This window comes from Anolis carolinensis, chromosome 2, assembly GCF_035594765.1.
Source record: "Anolis carolinensis isolate JA03-04 chromosome 2, rAnoCar3.1.pri, whole genome shotgun sequence".
NCBI lineage: Eukaryota > Metazoa > Chordata > Lepidosauria > Squamata > Dactyloidae > Anolis > Anolis carolinensis.
The window spans coordinates 129476305-129503972 of NC_085842.1; the positions used below are offsets into that span (position 1 = coordinate 129476305).

At 42.9% G+C, this 27668-nt stretch overlaps 1 protein-coding gene across 5 annotated transcripts; it reads right to left on the minus strand.

Annotated features, from left to right (window-relative positions):
* Positions 1-10064: 10064 nt before the first annotated feature.
* On the minus strand, positions 10065-24609 carry lrrc8e (leucine rich repeat containing 8 VRAC subunit E). Of its 5 annotated transcripts, none has more exons than XM_008104620.3 (4): positions 24508-24609; positions 22717-22805; positions 13482-13620; positions 10065-12727 (listed from the first exon to the last, which is right to left on the minus strand). In XM_008104620.3, exons 3-4 carry the CDS (start codon positions 13617-13619, stop codon positions 10478-10480), a joined length of 2388 nt encoding a protein of 795 aa, XP_008102827.1. In that variant the 5' UTR covers position 13620; positions 22717-22805; positions 24508-24609; the 3' UTR covers positions 10065-10477. The 5 variants fall into 5 exon arrangements, with proteins under 5 accessions (XP_008102827.1, XP_062830006.1, XP_062830007.1 ...); XM_062973936.1 differs by having other exon boundaries at positions 24280-24554; XM_062973937.1 differs by lacking the exon at positions 24508-24609 and adding an exon at positions 23045-23208.
* Between the last annotated feature and the right edge of the window lie 3059 nt (positions 24610-27668).

A 27668-nucleotide genomic window follows, 5' to 3' on the forward strand; every position in this document is an offset into this window, starting at 1 on the left:
TTCTGACAATGTAAAATTTTTGATGATACTGTTTTTCCCATGTAAAATGTTAGACTGGAAACAGTACATGATGTCAAATAATATTGACATGCAAATATATCTAAGTAATTAAAGAATCTGTATGCAGATTCTAAAGGAATCACATAACTGAATATTTTGCAGTTAATTTATTGATTGCTCACATAAAGCCAGTTTGGTATAAAAGATGATTATATTATGTTAGACTGAGAAATGAGACATCTAGTTCTATGCTTCATTTAATTATGAAATTGAGTGTGTGATCTTGAACCAATCATTTACTCTTGGCTGGATCTAACCTTCCACCAATAAAGCGTGGGCAGGGAGCCATGAATAATTCCTTGAGCATGTTGGAAGAAAGCCAGTTTATAAATGTAGCTATAAATGTCCCTCTCTTTTTCTTTTCTTTCTTTTTTTTTCCTTTGGCCATAGGACCTTCCTCCCAAGGAGCCCCCGGTGGCGCAATTCATTAAACCCTTGTGCCGGCAGGACTGCTGACTGAAAGGTTGGCGATTCTAATCTGGGGAGCAAGGTGAGCCCCTGCTGTCAGCTCTAGCTCCCCATACGGGGGCATAAGAGAAGCCTCCCACAGGATGGTAAAACATCAATCATCCGGGCATCCCCTGGGCAACATCCTTGCAGATAGCCAGTTCTCTCAAACCAGAAGCTACTTGCAGTTTCTCAAGTTGCTCCTGACACACACACAAACCAAACTAAAACAAACATAACAATCTCCTCCTGGTTTTTTTGCATTTCTAGTGGTTCCCTGAATAAGTGGCATATATTTTATTTATTTTTTATCAATGTTAATAGTTTACCTAGCCAGAACCTTAAACCAGTTTCCTCATATCAGTGTATTTAAGGAAAATCTGTGCTTCATTAATTTCCCATATCTCCATTGTCACATTTCCTTGCTTTCATGAAAACAACAGGACAGAAGATAAGAGCCCCTTCTATCAGTGTGAGCTTTCCACATCAGCCAGAGCAGTGAGAAAACAGAGTCCTGGCTCACATGGAGAGCCTCCATGTCTTGAGGATTGCCTCCTGTTCAGAACTACAATTTTTCAAGCAACAATGGAAAGCTAGCAGTGATCACTCCCCACATGTTGAATAAACAAGAATGCCTGGACAAGGGTAACTATCAATGATCTATCTGATATAGAGCAGATAACTATTTTTATAATAAATAGTAAGAGGAATAATTTGGACTTTCATTGATAGAGTTACATCTAGAAGTGAGCATATTACACCTACTCTAAAGTCACTCCACTGACACCCAAGACTGTGGAATGACCTGCCGGAAGAACTCCAACAGCTAAATGAGCTGTTGGAATTTAAAAACTGCAGGCCTAACCAGGTAATCTTTAAGCATGAATTTTAAACGCATGCCCTTTTTAAAATCTGATTTGTGTATTTTAATATCTATTTTATAGAGATATATTTTAATGTGTAGCTTTTATAGAGGTACATTTTAATGTGTGTATTTGTGGTGTTTTTGCGATGATGATGATGATGATGATGATGATGATAATAATAATATGTTTATTTATTTATTTATTTTATATTCCGCCCTTCTCTACAAGGGGACTTAGAGCAGATTACAGCATATAAACAGACACAGGCAAACATTCAATGCCTAGTTACAATGAAATACAGTCAGACACAAATACACAGACAAAGGCAAAGGCTTCTCCTTTCATTTCTGGCTCTGGAGGTGGAAATATGTGTTTTAATTGTTCTGTAATCTGTCTCGAACCATGAGAAGAGGCGGGTAAGAAATAAAATTGTTGTTGTTGTTTGTTTGTTAAACACAACAGCCCTTTTTGAAAAAAGTCTTTTTTATGCCTACACAGTTCCCCTTTCTCTTTGTTCACCTTAAATGTGTTTAACACGACGAATGGAACAGTCCTGGAGTATGATTTGGATTGCATGATTTGAATTGATGTTTTAATGTTGATGTTTTAATTGTTTTGGATGCATTGTTTATTCATCGATATGTATATGTGTGGCATCGAATCATTGCCTTTGTAAGGCCGCTCTGAGTCCCCTTCAAGGTGAGATGGGCGAGGTAGAAGTGCAGTAAATAAATAAAATACTTAGCAGCATCTGCACGTGGAGAAAAATAAAGAGCTGGAGATGCAAAACTTTGAATGTTAAGTTTCAAAAGCATGTCTGTAGTGAGGAATGCAATCAAGCTTGAGATGGGTGAGATTGAGATTCCAAGTTAACCAATGCTACTACAGCCCCATGTTCCTGCCTACAACAGGCAACATAAGGTGGATAATTAAAGCAGTTTGTCACCACTTTAACTGACATGACTCAGTGCAATGGAATCGTGGGAGTTGTAGTTTGGTGAGGCACCACTATTTACCAGAGTAGGCCAAAAAAGTTGTAAAACTACAACTCCCAAGATTCCATAGCATTGAGTCAAGGCAGTTAAAGTGATGTCAAACTGGATTAATTCTACAATGCAGATGTATCCATAAACAGCAACTGCCTTTGGAATCCCTTAATGATTATGTGGCTGATAAAAACAGAAAAAGCAGACAGCAGATAAACTTCACCATCTACTCCCAGCATGTCTTTTTTTCTTTAAAAACATAGATCTCTTAAGTTTGACCATCAAAATGGAAATTATAAGAAAAGTGGAGGCTGGTGAAAGAAAGAAACCTTCCCAGGATACATCTTGGAAGAATCTTTCAAATGGCTGCTAGAGGATTCCCAATTTATTGATTTTTTACTCACACAAGGCTTATCTGGTGTGGTTGTTTCATTTCACATGTGCATATCTTTAGCTCTGAATAAAAAGATTTCTAAAACATGTCCAACTGCTTTTCTTTTTTATGCTATATGAATCTATCCTTATCCTTTCTACATTATTCCTGCCTCTGGTACCAAAGTTTCTGTTAAAAAAGTAATGCCCAGGAACACATATACTTTGTTAAGTGAACATTGTCTATATGGTTTCATCTTACATCTGCACAGTCATGTCTGGATGTGTTCATAGCATACTACTCAAGAAATGAAAATTGGAACCTGTACCACCAAGCGACATGAAGAGTGTGATCAAGATGACAAAAGTTGTTGATAAGAAAGCAGGGGAGACTTCAGCAGTTTCCTTTTGCCTATCCTGTGAGCAAGATTCTTCCACTTCCTCGCCACAGAGTTAATTCAATAGAAACTACTTTTGCACTTTGAACTCTGTTGGTAACAACTGAAGTAAGCTGGGGTGGGGGTATGTTATAGTAGCTGTCATGGGTTGTATGCCAACCAGGCCTCCATCAAAGGTGCGTGGAAGATGGATGAGGAATGGAATGGGGGAATTTGCGTTGAGAAAAGCAAGTGCCCTGCCTCATTTCCAATACATACCAGTGACGCCAGTCCTGTCATATTGCTCGCTACAATGACCACATAAATGTGAGTCTTTGTATGGGGCAATCGCAGGGCTCCCATCATTACACCCATTCCTGGCCCTCTGTGTATCTCTTCTGTTCTCCCCCTTACTTCAATTTTTGTAAAGGTCCTCACCTGCCTTCTGCCTGGTACTTTTCGAGCACACCCTTTGCGCGGATCCAAAGTCCACAAGGTTCGTCTTCCTTCCAGACCTCTCCCCTTCACTTGTGGTTTTCGCCTGCACACAACTCTCCCTGTGCAAGACGCATTATACTGTTTCCATGGCAGCTGCATTCAGGAGGAAAGGATTGGAGAGGGGAAAGACAGAATTCTTGAAAGCAAACCTCATTTGCTTTCCAAGAGATTTCTTGACACATTTCCTTAGTATTTACCCAGAAAGGAAGGAAGGAATCTGCAAAAAATAATTGGCCAAATTCATCACACGGCTACTGTCAGAACGTTTTATTCATATGTTTATCATGAGGTTTAGGCCAGCATACACCTTTTTCTATCCTTACCGGTAATTTTATCCTCACATTCAAGGTAGATCCATTCTCCCACACGTTTCATAAGACTCTGATAATCTGATTTCATCTTCAGCATCCTAGTTTTCGTATCCTTCCAGTCTAACTCTGCTGATCCTGTTTTGCTTTGTTTTTCTTGTGGCATGCCTGTGTCATACTCAGCAATAGTTAGGTAGGTTTAGACTTTGGACTTAATTATCTTGGTAATATTGTTAATTGGATTACTTTTCTCAGTTCAAACTCAGTTGCTTTTAGGACCCCTCCTGCTGATTCTGGCTGGTGACACCCTGAGCATTCGACTTGATGGAATGACCGCTGACTGTACTTTAACTTGCTCGTACAAGCTTAGTTTTTGCTTTCCAAAGCTGGCATCATATTTAAATGAGGTTGTGTTCCCTACCTTTTGTTAGTTTTACTGCGTGCCTTGAAGTGATTTCTGACTTATAGCAACCCTAAAGTGAACCCATGACAGAGCTTTTTTGGCAAGTCTCATTCAGAAGATGTTTGCCATAACCTTTCTATGAGAGAGAGAGTGACATTTGCCCAAGGCTACCCATTGGTGCCATCGCTGACAAGGAATTCAAACTTTGGTCTCCAAAGTCATAGTCCAAATCTCAAACCACTATGCACATTGGCCCCTACCTAAGTCACCCGATAATCCATCTCTTACCTCCACATCTATGTGTGTCAAATCACATCTCCTACACTTTGTGACTATTGTTTACAAGCAATGTCGTAATTATAAGTGCCAGTCTCAATAACGTATGATTTTTAAAAATTCTTCTATTAAATTTGCATTGTTTCACTTTGACTTGTGCAATATAAGAACACATTAATCACTTAAGCAATCTGGTCCTACAAACCCGGCAAGACTTGACACCCCAAGGGATGTAGCCCAGTACTGCCACAGAGAAGTTTAAATCCAAATTAGGAAAAGATAATGGCAACTAATTAATTTAAATCATTTTTAAAAAGATATATATCGCCGCTTTTCTTGCCCAGAGGAAGCCAATAGCTAGTTGACAGATTAGGGAAGCAAACTTCAGATGTGCATTGCCTCTCTCCAGCCAGTTTTCAAAACTGGCTATTTACATGACATTTTAAAATTTTATAGCAAACACCAACACCCACATCTCACTTCAAATACATGAAGATAATGTTGAAACAGTATTGTATTTAGATTTCTCTAGGAGTGCTTCAAATAACATCAACCACTAGGTGGCGATAATATGCAATCTATGAGATAAAACTTACTCCATAAATCAATCAATCTTTCTCTCTCTCTCTCTCTCTCTGTATGCCTTCAGGTTGCTTGTGTCAATTCAATACATTTCATAGGGCTTTCTTAAACGAGAAATACTCAAAGGTGGTTTTGTCAGTTCTTTCCTCTGACATATAGTTTACAGCATGTGGAATAAACACTGAAAACTGGGAAGCCCTGGCCCTCCAGCATCTAACTGGAGGTCAGCTGTTACCAGCAGTGCTGTGGATTTTGGAGAGGCACAAATACAAAAAAGGGAGAAACTTGCCAAGGGAAAGGCAGGTGTAGGGACAACCTTCCATCTAGAAATTTCTGTCCTTGTTACAAAAGACCATGTGCAAAAGAATAGGTCTCCACAATCACTTACAGACCTACTGCCAAGACGTCCCTTGGAAGTCAATTATGCTCAGCCATAAATTATTGCCTTTTTTCGTGTCAGGAGTAACTTGAGAAACTGCAAGTCACTTCTGCTGTGAGAGAATTGGCCGTCTGCAAAGACGTAGCCCAGGGGACGCCCGGATGTTTTGATCATCCTTGTGGGAGGCTTCTCTCATGTCCCCACATGGAGCTGGAGCTGATAGAGGGAGCTCATCCACGCTCTCCCGGGGTGGGATTCGAACCTGGCAGCTATCAGATCAGCAACCCAAACTTCAAGTCACAAGGCTTTAATCTACTATGCCACTGGGGGCTCCAATGACTGCCTCTGACTGCAGGGGTTCTTAGCCTTGTTCATTCATGGGCCCCTTTGCGAGTCAGGTGAGGAATCACCTATAGCAATTTACAGCAGGAGTGTCAAACCATTTTCACCGAGGGTCACATCAGCCTTATGGTTGCCTTCAAAAGGTCATTTGTAATTCTACAGCTGTATAAATGCAACTATGTCTACCTGATATTAAAAGCCTTACGAGCCACATAAAAATGATGTGGTAGCCAAATTCTATTGGAGCCCCGGTGGCGAAGTGCGTTAAAGCACTGAACTGGAGACCGAAAGGTCCCAGGTTCAAACCCCGGGAGCGGCTTGAGCGGCCACTGTTAGCTCCAGCTCCTGCCAACCTAGCAGTTTGAAAACATGCCAATGTGAGTAGATCAATAGGTACCGCTCTGGCGGGAAGGTAACAGCGCTCCATGCAGTCATGCCAGCCACATGACCTTGGAGGTGTCTATGGACAACGCTGGCTCTTCGGCTTAGAAATGGAGATGAGCACCAACCCCAGAGTCAGACATGACTGGACTTAATGTCAGGGGAAACCTTTACCTTTACCTAGCCAAATTCAGCTGTGGGCCTTGCTTTTGACATATGTGATTTATAGCATCTGATATTTGTTAGTGGTCTCTTATCAAAGACCCTGCTTAGTTTCCAAAATCAGACAGGATCAGTTGCCTTTAAGGTAAATAATCAGTAACATTGTAGTGTGTGTGTATGGAAGGGGAAAGCTAATCAAACCATCTCTGAGTATCCCATGACTAAGAAAACCCTATGAAATTCATGGGATCAACTTAAGTCAAAAGGGGGGGGGGTATAGAAACAAGAGGAAAAGCTTTCAAGGGCCACATATTTTTAGCCAAGCATGTAAACCCAGCAGCCATGTAAAAAAAGTGAAATCAACAAAGAACCTAAGAGAGTAAAATTCTAATCTGATGTATTTTCCATCTATTTAGAGTCTTACCTTTTCAAGTCTGTGGCCACAGCATCAAATACAGATAGAGGCACAGAGGTGACCCCAGTGGTTTTCAGTAGAGGTCTCTGCATTCCTGGCCAGTGAAGCTTCAATCTGCCTCTCCTTGCCTGAATGCCAATATGGTGCCCATCCCTCCCATTCATGTGCTACCTTTGTCGTGATCTCTTGACCAAGTTTCAAAATATTTTTAAAAATTAAAACACCCTGCACATGTGTGGTCTATGGCTTGTAAGCAAGAAAGTTCCTGAATGGAACAGGAATGGCCATTTTACACTACACAATTAGAGTGCTATGATTCTTTTACTACCATGGCTCCATTATATGGAATAATGGGGCAGGCAGTGACCAAACTACAACCCCCAGGATTTCACAGAAGATAGACATGGTAGCTAAAGTGGAATCGTAGCACAATAAGTATGGAGTGTGAGAGGGCACAGGAAAAAGTGTTGCACTGGCTGGGCACAGAATGCTTACAAGGGTTTCCCCATTCCTAGAGTTAAGGCTGCATTGTACTTAAAGCTGTCACTAGAAAGCCCAGAGGCAAGGAGTGTTTAATGTAAGAGGCTTTGTTAGCTGAGGTATGGCATGGATGATGTGATCTAACAGTTATTAATCATACCTCAGTACTGAGGTCTAATCCTGTAGTCTTGAGCTTCCTATTATTTTTAATTGGGAAAATACCACATCAACATGGAAAACTTTTCTCAAAACCCATTTCATCTATCCCTTTCCTTCTTATAGTGTAGATTCAGAGGACGCCAGACTTAGAAAAGAGCAGAAATACGAAGCTTATTAAAAAAAACGTGCCATCCACATTCTCCGCACAATGGGAACAGAATTCTGCACTTAGGGTGCATCTACACTAAAACTAATGCATTTGACATAACTGCAATGGTTCAGTGCTTTTCAGTCTCTGAGATTTGTAGTTTGGTGAGGCACCAGTACTCTTTGGTAGAAAAGGCTAAAGACCTTGTAAAACTACCACTCTCAGGATTCCATGGCATTAAGCCTGTGGTAAAGTGGTGTTAAACTGCATTAATTTTACAGTGTAGATGTACCCTGAGTGCCACCACCATTAGGATGCTCTGATCTAGGTTATCATAATCAGAGACTCCCAAGCTGATTTAGGTAAGTTGATAGGGCATCAGTGTTCTATAACCAGTTGATGCCCATTCCATTTAGGGTTTTTTGCACAAATGCTAATACAGTAGAGTCTCACTTATCCAACATAAACGGGCCAGCAGAACGTTGGATAAGTGAATATGTTGGATAATAAGGAGAGATTAAGGAGAAGCCTATTAAACATCAAATTAGGTTATGATTTTACAAATTAAGCAACAAAACATCATGTTATACAACAAATTTGACAGAAAAAGTAGTTCAATACGCAGTAATGCTATGTAGTAATTACTGTATTTATGGATTTAGCACCAAAAAAATCACGATATATTGAAAACATTGACTATAAAAATGCATTGGATAATCCAGAACGTTGGATAAGCGAGTGTTGGATAAGTGAGACTCTACTGTACCTTTAATCACACCACATTGCTCATTGACAGCCAAATGAGATTTCAGGGTGCATGGAGTATGTTCATCCTTTTCTGTCCTTGTCTATACCAACCTCAAGCTTCTTGGATTGTCATTTGAGGAATTCATGTGTAGGCTTGTGATGGTCTAAACACGTTAGAGCATGGATCAAATTATCCCAGTCCAGGAACAGCTGTAGTTGGTAGATCAACCTTCAGTGAGCATAAGCTCTTTTTCACCTGCCTGGCTCCTTTTTCCTTCTTCATTGTCTGCCTAGCTGGAAGTTCTTCAAGCAGCTTTCGCACCAAGAGGATGGTGAAGATGGGCTAGACAGGCTTTCATATCAGGTTGTAGCTGCAGGTCTAGCATAGACAATACAATAAAACTTGAGCTAAGAAAGAGCAGGATTATTCTTTTGCCTTCCTGTAGCGATGTGTGCCTTCCCACAACAAGCAACCTATGCAACAGCTGCCTCTAGAATCACTTATTCGGCATGCATAAACACCAAAAGAGAGAAAAGAGGGGAGAAGGAGATAGGCCCATCTCATCAGAAAAAACAAGATCAAAAGACAACTTGGCAAGGTGGCACTACCTGGAGGAATCCTCCACCTTGTGTGACTGTGGAGCTGAACAAACAACTCAGCACATGTATGCTTGCCCACAATGCCCTGCCTCATGTACGGAGGAGGAGTTGTTTAAAGCTACAGACAATGCGGTTGCTGTTGCCCGCTTTTGGTCCAAAACTATTTAGTTGCTTGTGATTTCTTTTTTTTTCTTCTTTTTTCCCCATTATTTGAAATGTATTTGTTGTACAATGCTTTTGACACAAAATAAATAAATCAGAAAAAACAAACAAAACATAACTGTATAAGCCTGGCCACCAAAATAGAAATCACAAGGCTGATGAATGGAAAAGATGTCACTATGTACATTCGAGAGAGGCCTTCAGTTGGTCTCTAGGGGATTCAAATGTTTTTGTTTATTTATGCAAGGCTTGCTTGACCTGGTTGTTTCATTTTACATGTGCACATTTTTTAATAAAAACTTTGTTGAAACATATTCAACTATTCTTTTTTATGGAATAAAAATCTACTTCTTCTATCCATGTTATTTCTTCCTCTGGTACCAAATTATCTGTTTGTTTATGGCTACATCTACCTTGTTAATTGAAGTATATTGATACCTCTAAATTGTTTTTTCCCACAGGTGAAAAATTCCTAAATATTGCAAGAGGGGATCATTTTTCTCCTGCTTCTGCCTGGAGAACAGCACACGACTGTAACTTCATACAAAGTGAGTATTAGTATGATCCAAGCCAATGTGGAAAAATATCAATTTAGAAAAATGTAAGGTCAATAATTCCATGAACCCTTATAGGTTAAGGTTATGTGAAAGCTTTCTACTCCAGGTCTCCAGCAGTGAAAAAGACAATTCTTCTTTTAAGAAATGAAAGTGAATACAAGTTGGGTGTCTTCCTACCAGTCTGTGGGCAATAAATGTGGCAAACAGCATCTCTAATAAAATTTAAAGTGTTCAATGGAAGCAAAAGCCATATTAGATGGGTAGAGGGGTAAGGAGATAAGAATGTATGAAACCATGCAAACAAAAAAGTATAACAAAGACTCAGAATATTTCAAAAAGTACACATACACACACATGTATAAAAATAACTATAATTATTATCTGATTTAGTACAACCAATTCTCTCTCATGAATAATTGTTTACTTCTCTTGCTGATTTTTTTGCTGTTGTTCTTGAAAGAGATATTTGCTACTTTGTGTCTTTTGCTGGGTTTTCGTTCCATCTGAATTCAGGAGGTTTGACAATCCTTCCCCCTGACTCCCAGGATGAGCATTTTCTATTCCTACCCTGATTCCAGTCAGTGGTGGAGTTTTGCTTCTCTGACCATATCCACTCTGGGTTGACACCATAGAAAAATAGAGTGGGACACTCTCTACATTAGAACACATGGGCACCAGACTCAACCAAATCTCTCCATGCACCATAACAGTGTGGCCAACACTTGAGAGGCTTTCACCCACCTTCCTTATCTCTCCTGTGATTTTCCCCATCATTCCTTCTCCAGTTTCTCCCTAATTTCTAAAGGCAATGTCTCATAAAGGTTGTTCTCCACCACAAGACCATTACGCTTAAGGGCTGAGCATTGGCCGATTTCCCGGGGCAGGATGTCCAGGTTGTTTCCCTTCAGCTCCAGCCTGGAGAGGAAAGGCAGCCAGCTGATGCGGTCAGAGAGGTGCCGCAGTTTGTTGTGCCCTAGTTTGAGAACCTTGAGCCTTTTGCAGAAGAAGATTTCAGCAGGCAGCACCTCTAAAAAGTTGTGTGAAATGGAAAAATACTGGAGGCTTTGTAGAACACCCATCCCAGGCGGAATGACCTGGATCTTATTGTGAGAGAGGTCCAAATAGTTCAGCTTAGTGCACAAGAACAGCTGAGCAGGGAGGGCCTCGATCCGGTTGTGGCTAAGGTCAAGATGCTCTAAGGACTTCAGCTTGCGGATATGGTCAGGGATGCTGGCAATGTGGTTGTGCCAAAGTCTGAGGCATGTCAGCTTGCGGCAATGCTGGAAGCTGAGGACCTCTTCAATGGTATACAGTTGGTTGTCCCTCAGGTCTAACTCTTGCAGGTTGACCAGACTGAAGACAGCATGCGGGATGCGGTCCAAATTACAGTTTATCAGCTTCAGTTCCTGTACATTGAAGAGTTTCTTGAGGGTGTTCAGGGTCACCAGCTTAGTCCCATCATTGTGGATCCTGAGCTTTTGCAAATGAGTGGCCAGATCAGCCACACTGGGTGGTAATTTGGACATGTTGCTATGCAGTGTCAGGATCTTCAGGCTCTTTAGCTCACGCATGCATTCTAGATTCCCTGCCCGGTTCATCTCTGGGTTAAAGTGTCCCATAATGTGTAACTCTTCCAAGCCCCTCAGATTATAAGTCCATACCGGTATATCTTTTATATCATCAAACTTGACAAGCATCACCTTCAGGTGTTCACGGAAGAACATCAAAGATGTGAAATTCAACTTAACAGGACTATTAATTAATGCAAGCTCCTGAAGGTTGACCAACTGAGTCACAGAATTTGGGAAAGTAAAATCTTTGAGAAGCTCAAGCTTCAGGGCCTGCACCTCAGTCAGCTCAAAAGTAGTGTCAGGCAATCCAGGCAACATGAAGAGATGGAGCTCCAGCCGGTCATGCACATTCTTCTGCAACTTCTGTCGCAGCTTCTCTACCGTCCACTCATGGCTGAGGTTGAGTTGCTTCAACTTGAACTCACTGGCCTCAGAGAGGAATACAGCAAAGCGCTTGGAATACAGGGAATCGTACTGGTCGATGAGATGGAGCATGAAGGCAAAGTCATTCTTGACGTCAGGGATGTCCCAGATGCCTGTTTCCTCACGTACAAAGTCAAAGGAGTATTCTTTGAGTGGCCGGTGAAAGAGCCAGTAGAGTGTGTAGAGACAGGTCATGCCATAGATACCAAGGAAGCAGATGTAGCAGATTGCCAGCTTAGAGAACAGATGGGCTTTGGTGTGATTGCAACAGAAATGCTCATAGCCTGTCATATCCTCCATCTTGATACTGCACGGCACAATGAAGCTAATGTTGGGAACCAGGATTGCATTGTAGATAGTGATGACTAAAAACTTGCAGACTTTGAGAATAGTTTGGCGGATGTACATGGTGTAAAGGATGTCTCCTTGTTCGACGTGGAGTCTGAACTTCTTCACCTTTTCAAAGAGAGCCTTGGCCTGCTCACCTTCCTTTTTGTCCAACAAGCTAATTGAAGAGGGGGACTCTGTAACCTTCTTCTCTGAAATAGATCCCTTCAAAGTGGTAAGCTCCGTTGCCTCACTGGAAACACTTATTTTCTTTCTCCGCCCCATTTGCTCTGAAGTTCCATTCTCCTCTTCAGAGACTTCTGAGATGGCTCGAGTAGTCCAGGGTGAGTCAAAGCACTTGCTCAGAATGGAGATAAAATGTTCAATCTTTGAACTGGTCCCAGGAAATTTGAACCAAAAAGAGGCACACACCATGAAGATAAGGGTGTGGATGACGACAAGGTAGGGGAAGTACTTGGCATACCAATGAAGGGCTGTCTCATAGCACATCTGGTTGATATAGCTGTACTGTTGCAGGTCTAGGTTGTTTCGTCGTCCACTCATTTCCTGGTAGGCAGGGATCTCCGTTGGTTGAGAGGCATTGATTCTCCTCTTGGTGAAATCTTCACAGGTTACATCACCAGAGAATGTGCCATTGGGAACATGGTTGGGAAGGCAGATAATCTTATCATGTATCACCTAGCATGCCATGATAGCAAAGAAGAGAGAAGGACGTGAGACAGCAAAATCCAGTGGAAGAGAATGATTTATAAAACTTGGAAAAGATTTGGTTCCCCACCCCCCTCAAAAACTACTTCAGGTTGCGGATGGGAGATTATATTTTTGAAAGATTATGATAACCCTATGTATAGGTTGAAAAGTAGCATAGCAAGGAGTGATACTGGCTAGAATAGCTGTCCCTGACAGACTAGGTAATCATTGTTTTTATTTCTAAGGAGTTTTTTAAATTAAAAAAGCATGGGGAGCACTAAACGATTGCAACCCTCTCAGTGACCTGTTAGTCTACTGCTATCATTTCAACTCTACTGCATGTGTAGTCAAACAAGCTTAACTCCAGTATTTGTATAGCTATGGGAGAGGGTGAGGACACAACAGTTTAATATTTTCCCCTTAATTATACACCAAAAGTAATACTTTAAACTCTTCTTTTTGTACTTTCTTGGCTAAGTTGCTGAGCCTGTACAATATCATTTCAGGAGGACCTCTTGGCTACAGGAGACCCAGTCTCCTCTTCTGTGCTACTGCAACACTTGAGCTGAAAATGTTGACCATTTCTGCACTAGACCATTCATTCATCTGTTCTTTTCCACACCTGCCCAAAGTGTCCCCAAAATTCTAGAGTCTTCCCTGCCACAACCAATGTAATATCTTCCAGGGTCACTGTGCAAAATCCCACTAGACTGCCAGGTAGGTTTCTCCTACACATACTTACTTGCAGAGTGCAACCAAAAACTCCTATCATCAGCATGACAATGGTGATGTACTCAGCCAATACATCCCACCATGGCTTAAGAACCTTGAAAGCAGGCTGCTGGTCTGTGAAGTGCTTGAATTCGGCCACTGGGATCATACTGTCAACCAAAAAAGAAACAAACAAAAAAGAGGGAGGACGGGGTTAGAATAGTCCAGTCTGGAGAGTCTCCCTCTTTCAGAAATGCCAGGTTTAATATGAGGTAGCTGGGCAATACACATGGAAAAGGGTAGACCCTTCAGTGTCCTCCAAGATTTCTTAATGTGCTGGGATGCAGTTCCCCTCATCATGTTGGGACAACCAATAGCTACACTGCCTGGAGATGCTAACATTGGAATAACCTGCTCTAAGGAAAGAAGACTTCCCAATTCGTTTCTACCTTAGCTCACTTTACACCTGACATAAAAAGAAAGCCAAACTAGGCAAATCCCCTCCCCCCGGCCATTGGGATACAGCAGGATCTTACCCTTAGCAGCTATGGTAATCCTATAAGCAGAGATGCAAAACATGAAGAATTGCTAAAGTTATTTAATTTCAGGTTCCATCACATACATCTATCTATCTCCATCTATCTATCTATCTATCTATCTATCTATCCATCCATCCATCCATCCATCCATCCATCCATCCATCCATCCATCTATCCATTGCCCTGCCTTTCTCCTATCAAAGGAAGCAACAGTATAGCTGACAGAGCATGGAATTACTACAGCTTATTTGGATATACGGCTGCCCATTCCTGCCATAAAGATTCCTTGTACACATTTCATGTTCACTGCTGGTTTTCTGATGCATCTACCAACAAGCGTTCTTATCTGAGAATCAGGAAAACACATGTTTCTTCAAGGCTGCTAGAAGGCAATAAAGTATGGGTTTTATTTATCCAAAAACATTCAGAATACCTAATAAAGGCCAGCAACATAGTTACATAAGAAACTCTGAGATTACTACTCGAACACAGATGAAATAACCATGCCACAACTCCACATTTGGTAATATAAAACCATATCTACAGGTTTTGCATCCATGGATCCAACCAACCACAGCTCAAAAATGAGCCATGGAAAGACTCCAACAACATCAGAAAAAACAAAATGTTCCTGCTTTCTAACACGGGAAGAATAGTTTTTAAAACTAAATGGAAAAAAAGATGAAGATAACTTGGATAAAGCCTGATAGTATTACACAGCAACAGCAACAGGGAAAGAGAATACTTGGCTCTGCTGATGCTTTGGCCTATCGCTCATAGAATCATAGAATCGTAGAGTTGGAAGAGACCTCACGGGCCATCCAGTCCATGCAGGAAAATTTCATTCAAAGCACCCCTGACAGATGGCCATCCAGCCTCTGTTTAAAAGCCTCTAAAGAAGGAGCCTCCACCACAGTCTGGGGGAGAGTTCCACTGCCGAACAGCCCTCACAGTGAGGAAGTTCTTCCTGATGTTCAGGTGGAATCTCCTTTCCTGTAGTTTGAAGCCATTGTTCCGCGTCCTAGTCTGCAGGGCAGCAGAAAACAAGCTTGCTCCCTCCTCCCTACGACTTCCCCTCACATTTTTGTACATGGCTATCATGTCTCCTCTCAGCCTTCTCTTTTGCAGGCTAAACATGCCCAGCTATTTAAGCCGCTCCTCATAGGGCTTGTTCTCCAGACCCTTGATCATTCTAGTCACCCTCCTCTGGACGCTTTCCAGCTTGTCAACATCTCCCTTCAACTGCGGTGCCCAGAACTGAACACAGTATTCCAGGTGTGGTCTGACCAAAGCAGAATAGAGGGGTAGCATGACTTCCCTGGATCTAGACGCTATACCCCTATTTATGCAGGCCAGAATCCCATTGGCTTTTTTCGCCGCCGCATCACATTGTTGGCTCATGTTTAACTTCTTGTCCACAAGGACTCCAAGGTCTTTTTCACACGTACTGCTGTCGAGCCAGGAGTCCCCCATTCTGTATCTTTGCATTTCATTTTTTCTGCTGAAGTGAAGTATCTTGCATTTGTCCCTGTTGAACTTCATTTTGTTAGTTTTGGCTCATCTCTCTAGTCTGTCAAGATCGTTTTGAATTCTGCTCCAGTCTTCTGGAGTGTTAGCTATCCCTCCCAATCTGGTGTCATCTGCAAACTTGATGATCGTGCATTCTAACCCTTCGTCTAAGTTGTTAATAAAGATGTTGAACAGAACCGGGCCCAGAACGGAGCCCTGCGGCACTCCACTCGTCACTTCATACTAACCCCAGCCACTGTGGCCAATGGTAAGGAACTGTGGGAGCTATATTGTGGGCCAAATTTTTCTCTAAATCTGAAGTAGTTTATTTATTTATTATATTTATTTACACCCTGCTTTATCTCCCACAAAGGCGACACAAAGCAACTAGCTGGCAGCAGTAGCTGGTGGCTTCCAGGTCAATAAGTATTAAATTCTCCACCCAGTTTTTACTTTGAATTTTGATGGAGCTGTTCAAAATGCTGAACCCAGCCCTGGAATGGGTTCAGATCTTTGTTACCTCCTTTAAAGACTAAGGTTCAAAGCAGGTTCACAATCACAATGATATAAGAGCCACACTACCAGTGATGAAATCTATCTGTGAAGACAATACCATAATTAGTACCTACACAAAAGCCTCAGAGACTTCCTATCATTATCAGATCTTCCCCTTCTAGTTTAGCAAATACTGCTCACTCACCCAACTATATCCATGATGATGATTGATCTGTCTTTCAACACTACCAGTAGAAAGATCTAAACTTTGGTTGAAACAGAAGAGTGATCTTGTTTCTGATAGCTTGACTAAGTTCCTTTATTTTGACACAGGACTGGATAGCAGAGGATCTAACTGAGGCATCATCCATATATCTGGCCTATGGGTGAAGCCTTTTGCAGGAATCCCACAACAGATTAAGTCATAACTCCATAGTTAGATTAGTCCCACAGAATAGAGCAGCCTATGGAACATAATGGTCTTTGAAATTCTGGTTGCTATAGTAGCTGTCTTGTCACTACATCAACACATCCATAACAGCGATCAGGAGAAGGACACAAATGTGCCAAAGTTAACCAAGGAAGTGAGACTACCGTCTTTCCCCAAAAATAAGATAGTGTCTTATATGAATTTTTGCTCCCAAAGATGCGCTAGGTCTTATTTTCTGGGGATGTCTTATTTTTCCATGAAGAAGAATTCACATTTATTGTTGAACAAAAAAATGAACATTTATTATATACTGTACAGTAGTTGTCATCACAAACCAACATAACCAGACAAACTGTGAATCCTATCAAGAATTTCTTGTAACTACCAGTATTTCCATGCACAACACTCTATGGTACGTACATTTACCGATCCTGCATGCTCTGGTGTTCTGTTCGGCGAGCATGCTTCCAAACAAAAACTTTGCTAGGTCTTACTTTCGGGGAGGCCTTATATTTAGCAATTCAGCAAAACCTCTACTAGGTCTTATTTTCTGGGGATGTCTTATTTTAGGGGAAACAGGGTATTAAGTTTGCCTCCCAGGTCACCATTAGTGCCACAATTTAAGAACAATATCTGGTTTTGGCCGCATTAGCATACAATACAGTCTGTTTCATCTCCCCTTCTGCAAATCTAAGTTCTGCCAACACTGGCTTCTCTTGAAATGCATGAGGCCCCTGCCTATGGTGATCTTGATCATAATTTCATCCTGTCATTCTATCTGATCCTGAAAACTGCACTGCTCAGCTTTTGGGTAGGAGAGAACAGCATGGCAGAAAACTGAATGCCCAAGAAACCTGGCTCCTAAGGCTTTAGGACAGTGGTTCTCAACCTGTGGGTCCCCAGATGTTCTGGCCTTCAACTCCAAGAAACCCTAACAGCTGGTAAACTGGCTGGGATTTCTGGGAGTTGTAGGCCAAAACACCTGGGGACTCACAGGTTGAGAACTACTGCTTTAGAGTCACAACATCAATTTCACTATTAATATACTACATGTATATATCTGTAGCAGGAATTCTTGCTGAACTGGGCCCAAACCAATGTTTTCTTATTTTACGCTAGACCCTCAACACTATGTGATTTCAAGGGTGTTTAACCATATAGTACTACCTTGACTCTACCAAAGCAACAAATCAAAAATAATTCTGATGTGGATTCAGAATATACCGTATCAGTCAGGTCTGTTGACAAGCATGAGATGTCTGCTAACTGTGGAAGAATGCTAAAATCTAGACTAAACTTGTGCTAGGGCATTTCCAAGCAAAGTTTATTGCAGAAAAGGGAAATATGTGGTCTCTCATAAATTATTTGACTGACATTAGTGATGAGGGATGCTAGGAACTGGAGCTCAACATCTGGAAAGCCATAAGATCCAACTCCCTAGGCTATTAGAAGTGGCAGGGAAGCTGGCATCCATAATATATGGAGGAATGGAGTCAATTACTCTTTTCCTGAGTATTAAGGGCAGAATCAGGAAAAGCAACTAAGGTACAAAATCAGCCACAATAGCAACAAAACTCAAACTGTTACTTTTTCCACAGCAATCAGAGATGTCCATTTGTGGCATGGATGACGGACAGAATATCAAATAATGAATGATTATGATGTGGGCCTTGCAGCTTATTGTCAGTAATCATTCTGCATATTTTCCTCCTTAGTTGCCCATTTTCTCTCTAACCTTTACCCACCACAGAAAGCTTCACTGCCTTTCAGAAATGACAAAATGCACCCCACATACTAGGAATCAAATCTTGATGCAAGAGAAGGAAAGGCAACATCCACAGTGCCATCCATTTTCCTTGTGTGTTGTGTCTTAATTATATTGCAAGCCTGAGGGCAGAGAACTGTGTTGTTGTTGCTTTACTTATAAAGCATGATATATAGTGGTGGTGCTATATAAATAAATGATAATAGCAAACACAAATATTAATTTTACATATTGCCTAAGGGACAGAGCATCTCTTGCTATTAGAGTTCTAGTCTCGTTCCCCAATTGCTTACAGTCTGCATACGCTCTTCTTCGGGGATGCCCTGGGGCGTTCTGCTGCCTGAGCCAGAACCAGCAAAATAACACTCCTCCCAAGGTGACTATGGGCCTCATCATATCTATTGGACTTCTGGCTCTGTTTCCATCTGCTTAGGAAAAGAAGTGGACCCCCTTTACAAGTCCCACGGAAGCCACCACATGACTTAAGGGCAGTTCCAGTGGGGCTCCATGGGGAAATGTTTCTGAGTCTAAAATTCCTTAAAATGGGGAAAGACAGGCAGAAGATAGGGAAAGGTTGTGGGATGGCTGGCCATCCCAGAAGACAGGGGAAGACCACTTTCTCTCTGCTTTCCCCTTGCTCCAAAGCCAGCCAACACATTTATGCTTATGATGCAGAGAATCTCATTACTTATTTCATACCTTCTTGCCATTAATATGCAGTAATGACAAATTGAAGAATTGTGTCCTCCCATTTTGTGCCAACCCATTCCTACAGCCTGAGGTGACTGCCTGATTCTGAATAATGGGAGGCCTAACCCTACCTGAAATTCCTGCTTAAGAACATGTCTGGTCAGCTGGAATTGCCAATGTCTCCATAAAGCTGTGGTCTATGTGGGAACCAATACAGCCATGCAAACATTTCTGTAGACTGCAATTAAGAGAGAGCAGACCGGCAGGCAAAGAAGGGAGGAGAAGTCCAGATTCAACCAGATTCACAAGATAATCTTGTGTTTGAGAGACGTTTGGCCATTTATACAGTTGGTCTTGTAATTTTCAGTGGGAAGATCTCTCAGAATAGAGATAATTCCCAAAGTTCTCCAGTTATCATCTCTTCTCCTGTCAGTTTCCTCCTGCAGAGCATTTTTTAAAATGAGACATTTTTGTGTTGGAGCTGCTTTTCAGTCTAGCCTAAAATTATATATTTCTATCTGGAGAAGTAGAAACAGAATGCTTGTCCCATGTAAGCTGCCCCGAGTCCCTTCAGGGAGCTGGAGGCGGGATATAAAAATAAAGTTGTTGTTGTTATTGTTATTATTATTATTATTTTAACAGGAAACCCTGTCTTCTACTTCTTTCCATTTCCCGCCCATCTCCCTAAAACTGTGGAAAAGACTCAGAGGTTCTGATTCCATTACATGCTACCCACTCAAGCCCACACAGTTCCCAAATGCCCCTTTCATCATTCTCCCTCAAATATACCATCTTTCACTGCATAATAGCCATACTATTATGCGATGGCGACTATTGTGCAGTGAAAAAGCCTCCCTTTGAAGGGGACTTTTTGTCACATAATAGTTCTTATGAAGGTGCAGCTTTGCGGGCAGCCACCCAACCACACAGCTGCACCCTCAAAACAACTGTGAAGGGGAAACGCGGGCAGACAGTCAAGTTCACCTACCTGCTCACTTCTCCCCTCCGAGCTACAATGTCTCTGTAACTTGGAAGGGAAAGGTGGATACATTTGCCCACACGCTAGCTTTTCCCTTTCGAGCTTCAAAGGCTCCTATGTAGCTCAGAGAGGACGGGTGGGAGGGTGGGCAGGTGAACTTACTCCCCCCACTCAACTCCTCCCTTTCCTTAGCGCTGCGGGGCTTGGCTCCCAGCTGAGTTAAGTCTCATAACGTTAAAAGAGCAGTCACACCCTTAATTCACTCACCCTGTTATCCACCAAAAGGGCAGTGCGACTATTATGTGATGGCGACTTTTATACGATGAAATACAGATAGATCTATGAATTTAAGAGGTCGCAGGAGAGAGAGGTCTAGCATAAACCCTTAAGATGGAGTCTCCAGGGGTTTAGCTTGGGGAGGAGGGTACTCCTCCCCTAAAAAAGAATACTTCTCCCCCAATAAAAAAGTCCTTTCCACTCAAATTTCTAGCATTGCATTACTTTAAAACTTCAGTTGGAAACAGGAGTTTAGGCTTCCAAAGACACAAAAGAAGCAAACTGACCAAGGAACGGACTAGTCTGAGGTGTGTCACACTCCCTGTAATGCTAAACAATTGGGGATTGAAAGAAATATTCATTTTTGGGAAGATCGGACTCTTCTTTGTGAGGGAGCAACTTTCTCATTATGTCCTCCTCCGAGTAGGGACACCTCTGAGAGACTCATAGTACAGCCACCACAAACTAATCATTAAAATCTTTTTCATGCAAAGCAAAGAGCAAAGCATCTGATACAGTCAGATCCTGGAAACAGAAATATCTGACTCACCATGGCTTTTAAATATACAGGTGGTGAATTCATATCAGCTTCTTCTGAGGAGGGAACCAAATGGGTTCAACTTCATCCTGCTGAGAGCAAATAAAGCCAGGGCCTCCTCTCGCCAATCTCTTTCTGCAGGTAGGGCTTCTGACTAGTAAACTTCCAGCCACAGTTCAATTGCAGCCTCTGCTAGGTGATTGTATGGTGTGAGTGCATTGTGTGTGCAAGACTGTGTGTGCAAGACTGTTGCCTATGGACTTTAATGACCCCATGAATATCAGAGGGTTTTCTTAGGCAAGGAATACTCAGATATGGTTTTCCAGGTTCATTCCTCTGAAATATAGGCTACAGCACCTGCTGATATGCATTGGTGGTTTCCCATCTAAACACTAACCAGGATGGACACTACTTTCAATATCAAGCAGGATCCTGATGCACATAAATGGGTTTAAAGCACCACAGACACACATTACTAATGAATGCCAAGGAAAGAGCAAAATCCCTTCCTGCTGAATTTAGCTCCTGACTGTTCTGTGTGGAAGTGGGGTCCCTGGAGCAGCGTCAACATCCAATGCACCCTTTCCAAGGAAGAAAAGCAATGAAAAGGAGGATGACAGCAAAATCACCGTAGTTTGGGCTGACCACTCCTGACCACATCCTCTAGAGGGCAGCAACATGTTTAAAGCCCTTAAGTTAAACTATAGATGCTCATATTCAGCCTTGAACAATCCCAGGGACAGATGCTAGAATCCCTATGCTGGCTAATGCTGATGGGGGTTGCGACTCAACAATATCTGGAAAGCTCCATGACTCCCACTCTTGTGGAAAGACAAGTTGTGGGGCGAAGGAGCCCACTAGCACATGAAAGTGACCCACCCGCCCCCAATCAGTTACCACACTGATTTCCCCCCAAAACAGGCAAGGAAGAAATCATAAAAGGGATCATCGGCAAGAGCACTAAGAAAAAAGAGGTGTTCATCCCTTTCCATTATAGTTACATTATTTTACTTATCAGCTAATTTCCCCCTTTATCTCTCCTGCCTCAGCCAGTGAGGAAAATTACCCCCCAATCAGAAAGAAAACTGAGGAAAGCCACTATTAGTGTCCTGCAAAAGACAAACAATGTATTCACTTCATAATGGATGCATGTTCATTGCAGAATTCATGCAGCCACTTTATCTGCCATGGCTCAATGCTATGGAATCATAGGAGTTGTAGTTTTACAAATTTTTTAGATTTGTCTGTCAGAGTGCTGGTGCCTTACCAAACTACAACTCCCAGTATTCCATAGCACTGAGCCATGGCCATTAAAGCAGTGTCAAGCTGCATTCACCCAACAGTGTAAATGCACCCTGCCTTCCCCACCTAATTGTGAAGATTTAGGAATAGTTCAGAAAGCTTACACACAATTTTGTGCCTTTTTGGTCGTTCAAATAAAAGTACAGGCAGTCTCCAAGTTACAAATGACTCATAGTAAAATAATAATAATAAAGGATTAAGAGAAATCTACCACTCAGAAGGGACATTCACTTCTGAAAGCATTGTCAATGGAAAAAGTATCTCCACTGAAACTTTCTCTCCAATCCTTGTTCCACAACAAGCCAAATTTTTCAAAATCCAATTACTACAGGGACAGAAAGTGAGGCGAAATCTTCTGAACAGAGGCACAGAAAGCAAAACAAACACCACAGGGGTGTTAACCCTTCCCCATGCTATCCAACACATATATTGGCTGGAGTTACACTTTAAAAATGTACCTGTTCCGATTTACATAAAAATGCAACTTAAGAACAAGCCCAAAACCTATCTTGTCTGCCTCTTGGGGACGGCCTGTACTGCCAACAATATGGACTTTGGAATCTCTCGGTTCTTATATTTTCATACCTATCTGATAGTGGCTACTTTTCACCCAGTGCAACAGTAGAGTCGAGCTAGGCTAAATATCCCTTGTGGCATTAAGTTACCCATTTTCTTTCCCTTCTCCGCTCCAATTCTTGTATTTTATAGATGACAAATAATATGTGACAATGTGTTGAATGTACCTTTTAAAATTGTGACAGTCTTCCTCCACTGGAGAGATCTTCAATCACTCTGGGTCAGATCTTCACAAGAACATTTGCCTGTGCTGTCCCTAGGAGAAACCCAACAGATCTTGTCACTGACTGAAATCAACACATCCAAGCTGCTTCCAATTGGTCTCCGGTCTCAGCTCTCACCAAATGAAAATTGCCTGCGGACACACACAAATGCACAGCACTCATCAACACAACTTCCAGGGACCTTCCTTTTCAAAAGTTACCAATTTGAATCCAGCCGGCCCAGCCTCATTTATTCCCTGCCCTCTGTCTCACCAAACCTGTTTCTCCACACCTCAGAGCATTTCAGAGCATAGGAAACAGCAATTCAGGAGCAGCTCCTCTGAGCATGTGCTTTAGCAGCAGGCCAGTCCAAGAAAAAAGACTTCTGTGAGAGTTGGACACTCCCCAAAGCCCGTCAGATGCTGCAGCCCACAGCACTCACAACATTCCTCACTCTGGGTGCATCTACACCAGGCCTGGGCAAACTTGGGCCCTCCCTCCAAGTGTTTTGGACTCCAGGTCCCACCATTCCTAACAGCCTCAGGCTCCTTCCTTTTCCCCCTTTAAGCTTAAGTGGCTGTGGGAGGAAAAGGAAAGGGCCTGAGGCTGTGAGGAATGCTGGGAGTTGGAGCCCAAAACACCTCGAAGGAGGGCCCAAGTTTGCCTATGCCTGGTGTAGATGGAGACGCATACTATGTTGGCTAGGTCAGTTGAGAATTGCAGTTCAACAACATTCAATAACAGCAGTCTTGATAGAGGGAGAAGTGGGTGGGCACATTGTCAAAGGCTTTCATGACCGGGATCACAGGGTTGTTGTATGTTTTCCGGGCTGTATGGCCATGTTTTGGAACATGGCCATACAGCCCGGAAAACATACAACAACCCAGTGGCCATGCTAGTTGGAGGATTGGGATAACTGCAGTCCTAAAGGTTAACTTTCCGCCAAATTCTGCCCTGACAGGGAGCAAAGGCCCATTGAATCTGGTGGGCTGGCACTGCAATCATGGAGACATCCATGCTGAAGTCGGGTGATAAAGTTTTTTCCCGTTTCCCTCCAGAAGCAAAAACTGAGGAAGTTGGCCAACCCTTTGGGCACCAGTCCCCTCCGACTTCTCTGGGTCAAACCCAAGAAAGGATGGGATCTCCCTCATGGTCCCTGAGCCTATTTTCGACAGTAAAACAAACTCGAGAGCCGCCCCCCCCCCGGTAGCACAGTGGGTTAAACTGCTGAGCTGCTGAATTTGCTGACCAAAAGGTCCTCGGTTCGAATCCCGGGAGCGGAGTGAGCTCTCGCTGTCAGCTCCAGCTTCTGCCAACCTAGCAGTTGGAAAACAGGCAAATGTGAGTAGATCAATAGGTACCGTTCCGGCGGGAAGGTAACGGCGCTCCATGCAGTCATGCCGGCCACATGACCTCGGAGGTGTCTACGGACAACGCCGGCTCTGTGGCTTAGAAATGGAGATGAGCACCAACCCCCAGAGTCCGACACGACTGGACTTAATGTCAGGGGAAACCCTTTACCTTTACCTAAAACAAACCCGACAGATCGTGTTTTCTCTCTCTCCTTTTCCCCTCCTTCCTGCTCGCTCGCTCGCTCGCTCTGGATTCGGGGGAGCTATAGTTTTCCAAGGTCTTTCTGCTTCTCTGCCGAAGACAACTCCCAGGATCTCATAGTATTGAGCCAGGATAGTCAAAGTGGTGTCGAAACTGGACTCATTCTACAGTCAGGCCGCGACTTCCCCGTGGGGCCCTTACCTGGAGTTGCCGGCAGCACCTGACCCGGTCCCCTCCCTCACCAGGCTTGCCCTCCCCCTCCCTCCCTTTCTCCGCCTTCCTTGCCTCCACCCCCCAACCTCGGTGGCGCGGGAAGGGCGGGGCCCCGGGAGGAGGCGCAGCAGCCCCGCCCAGAGCAGCCCCAGGCGGCAGGCCCTGGAGACCGGCCCAAGTCATTTCGCTGCCTGAAGCGGAGCCTTCAAGGGCCCGCGCCCCGCCACAAGCCCCACTCCGGGCCACGTTCCTCGTGTTCTGGCAATGGCTCTACTACAGCTCTGGAGGTTCCGTGCAGTCTGGCCTCACTTGAACTGCCCCGGCTCAAGGCCCTCAAATCCTGGGGTTTCCAGAAATGCTGGACCACTCTCACAACCACCATCTTAGACGACACAGAGAAGCCACGGAAATCCACAAGCAGGGGGACAATTTCAACGGAAAGGAGAAACCACGAAAAAGAACACAATCTGGCAACCAGTATTTTAAAAACTCTAGAACTAGGACAGTAAATAAATAACAAGTCTCAGAAAACAGAGGAATTCCAGACGGAAACAATCAAATTGTTTTATTTGATATGTTAATTGGGTTTTATACTGGGATATGATGTTTTAACTGATTATGTATTGTGGTCGGATGTATTTGTATGAATTTTATATGTTGTATGCCACTTTGAATCCCACCCACAGGAGAAAAGCAAGATAGAAATAAATAAATACATAATCAGGGCCAGCTAACACCCCCCAACAAAGGATTCCCCCAGGCAGGAATCAGCCAGGCCATGAAGCTGCAAGGCTTTTCAGTGCTAATCAAGTTGATTAACTGGAACATTCACACTTGCCTCCAACAGACAAGAGTTCTTTCCCCCACCCTGGACCTTCCACAGATATATAAACCTCTCTTACCTAGTTTCCAATATACCTCACAACCTCTGAGGATGCCTGCCATAGATGTGGGTGAAACGTCAGGAGAGAATGCTTCTGGAACATGGCCATGCAGCCCAGAAAACTCACAGTAAGTGATTCTCAACACACTGGGGTATGTAGTTTCACAAGGCTTTCCCCTCCCAACAGTGTTGGTGCTGTCCTGGCCACCCCTGCTAAACACAACAAAGCTCCTTTCAGCGTCACCCTGGACGGGATTGACTCATGCAGAACGAAGGGTGGTGTCAACTTTTCAATTGTGGGTGACTAACTCCTACTTCAAAAGTTGAGCAAGTAAAGTTTCCATTTGGGGGTGGGACGGGAGCATCAGTTGTGATTTCAGTGCTGGTTGTCTGTCATGTTCGGATTTTAAGTGCTGATTTCTAGGCAGAAGTAAACGCCTGGTGTGGCTTCTGCCAAGGCTGGAGTCTGGCCCCAGTCCTTTCCCACTGGGTTGAGTCTTTCAGCCGCCTTGCACTGTGTGGCTCTGAGAATGAATGCTATGGAAGGTTACATTGACCCCTCTTCCAGATCACAGGGGAAGAAATGCCAGCCTGCCAGGAGTTTTGCTCTTCTGCTTTTGTCAGGTTTACCAAGCAAGGTCATTGGAAAAGGACAACTGAATTGAGAGGCAAGGACTGTCTAGCCATGCCGTAAACCAGGCAAGGGCAAACTTCGGCCCTCCAGGTGTTTTGGACTTCAACTCCCAGAAATTCCTAACCACCTACATTAGCAAAGTTTGCTCATGCCTGCCTTAAACTCTCCAGCCACGGCTGCTCTTTTATATTACTCCAGTCAAGTTTGTAAAATGGATCCGTCTTATAACTAATTTGTTTAGGATTTAACTAGAGTCGTCAAGGATTTACCTGATTTAGATTGAAAGTTAGGTCCACTAACCTGAAAAATCTCATCGTCCCTTAATCCCAGGTGCAGACGGGTGAAACCGGAGATTTCTTAAGATCTGTCACCTGATTATCCCTTCATTATTACTTAAGACATTCTGATCCATTTATGTTTACTGAAAACAAGTGCTGAGGCTAAGCCCTTGAAAACCTGAGTCATTTAAACTGGAAAGCCTTTTAGTAAAGGGGGGGGGGGGGTTGCAGTTTTAGGAAACCCTCTGGATGGCTCCTGTGGTCTTCCTTATGAGACAGCCATACAGCTACAACGTGAATGGAATGAAATGGAACTGGAACGCTTCTGGGTTATGTTTTCAGGTCTACATGCAATGTTTAACATCTTATTTAATATATTTATATGCTATTGTTTTTATGTTTTTTATGATTTTAATTTATAATTATTTTGTATTTGTATGTTTTTATATTAACATGGCATTGAATATTGCCAATTTGGAAGCTGCTCTGAGTCCCCTCCGTTGTTGAAATAGAGCAAGGTAAAAATGTAGTAAATAATAATACTCCAGTTATTTTTTATTTTTTACATAGGTTTGGTACACATCCCAAAAGCATACCATGTTTTTGCCATGCTTATTTATTTATTTACTTTGTTTTATAGCCCACCCTCTCTCCCTTGTAGAGGGACTCAGAACGGCTAACAGTCGGCAACAATTAGATGCCATTCAAACATAAGACAATATCATTTTCTTACATTTGCATACACTCACCACCTACCTAACACAGGATAAAAACTGGAGGGGTTGGTCCAGCTTCCCCTGGGTGGACCTATGATCAGCGTCCCAGAGGCACAGCATGTGGATGCAACTTCCTCTTGGGTGCTCATGGCTTTCTGTTGTGGGAGGATGCCTTGGAGGGGTCCTTTCACCACAGGGATGCATATCTCTGTAATGTGAAGTTGTTGTGCATTGCGATCAGAGGCTTATTTATAAGAGTTTTTGAAAACCTCAGCAAAATCTGACCTGGGCCAAACCAGTATTGTTCACTTGAGTCCACCATAAGTTCTCCATCAGTAGAGCATATTAAAAAGGGACCTGCCATCATAGGTAGCTCCATTTCCCATCTCGCGAGGTTGTCAGCAGCATTTAAAACCAACTCCCTGAAATCTTTCAGGCATTCTTATTCCCAGGCGGGAGATGCTTTTACACACCTGCGGTGATATAGATCTCCGCAGCTCATTTTGTGCCAAGGCAAAAAACCCCAAAACAAAAGCCCCTTTCATTCGGTGCCAAGGGCCGGCATTCCACTTTGCTGCCAGCAAACAAAGGCACCAGCCACTTGTGGTAGCCATGAGTAATCCTCCAGTGCCATTTGC

Coding starts and splice junctions, on each gene's coding strand:
- lrrc8e (XM_062973935.1), bottom strand. Junction 12,728..13,481: donor TTTTTGGTTGCACTCTGCAA/GTAAGTATGTGT, acceptor ATGGCATGCTAG/GTGATACATGATAAGATTAT.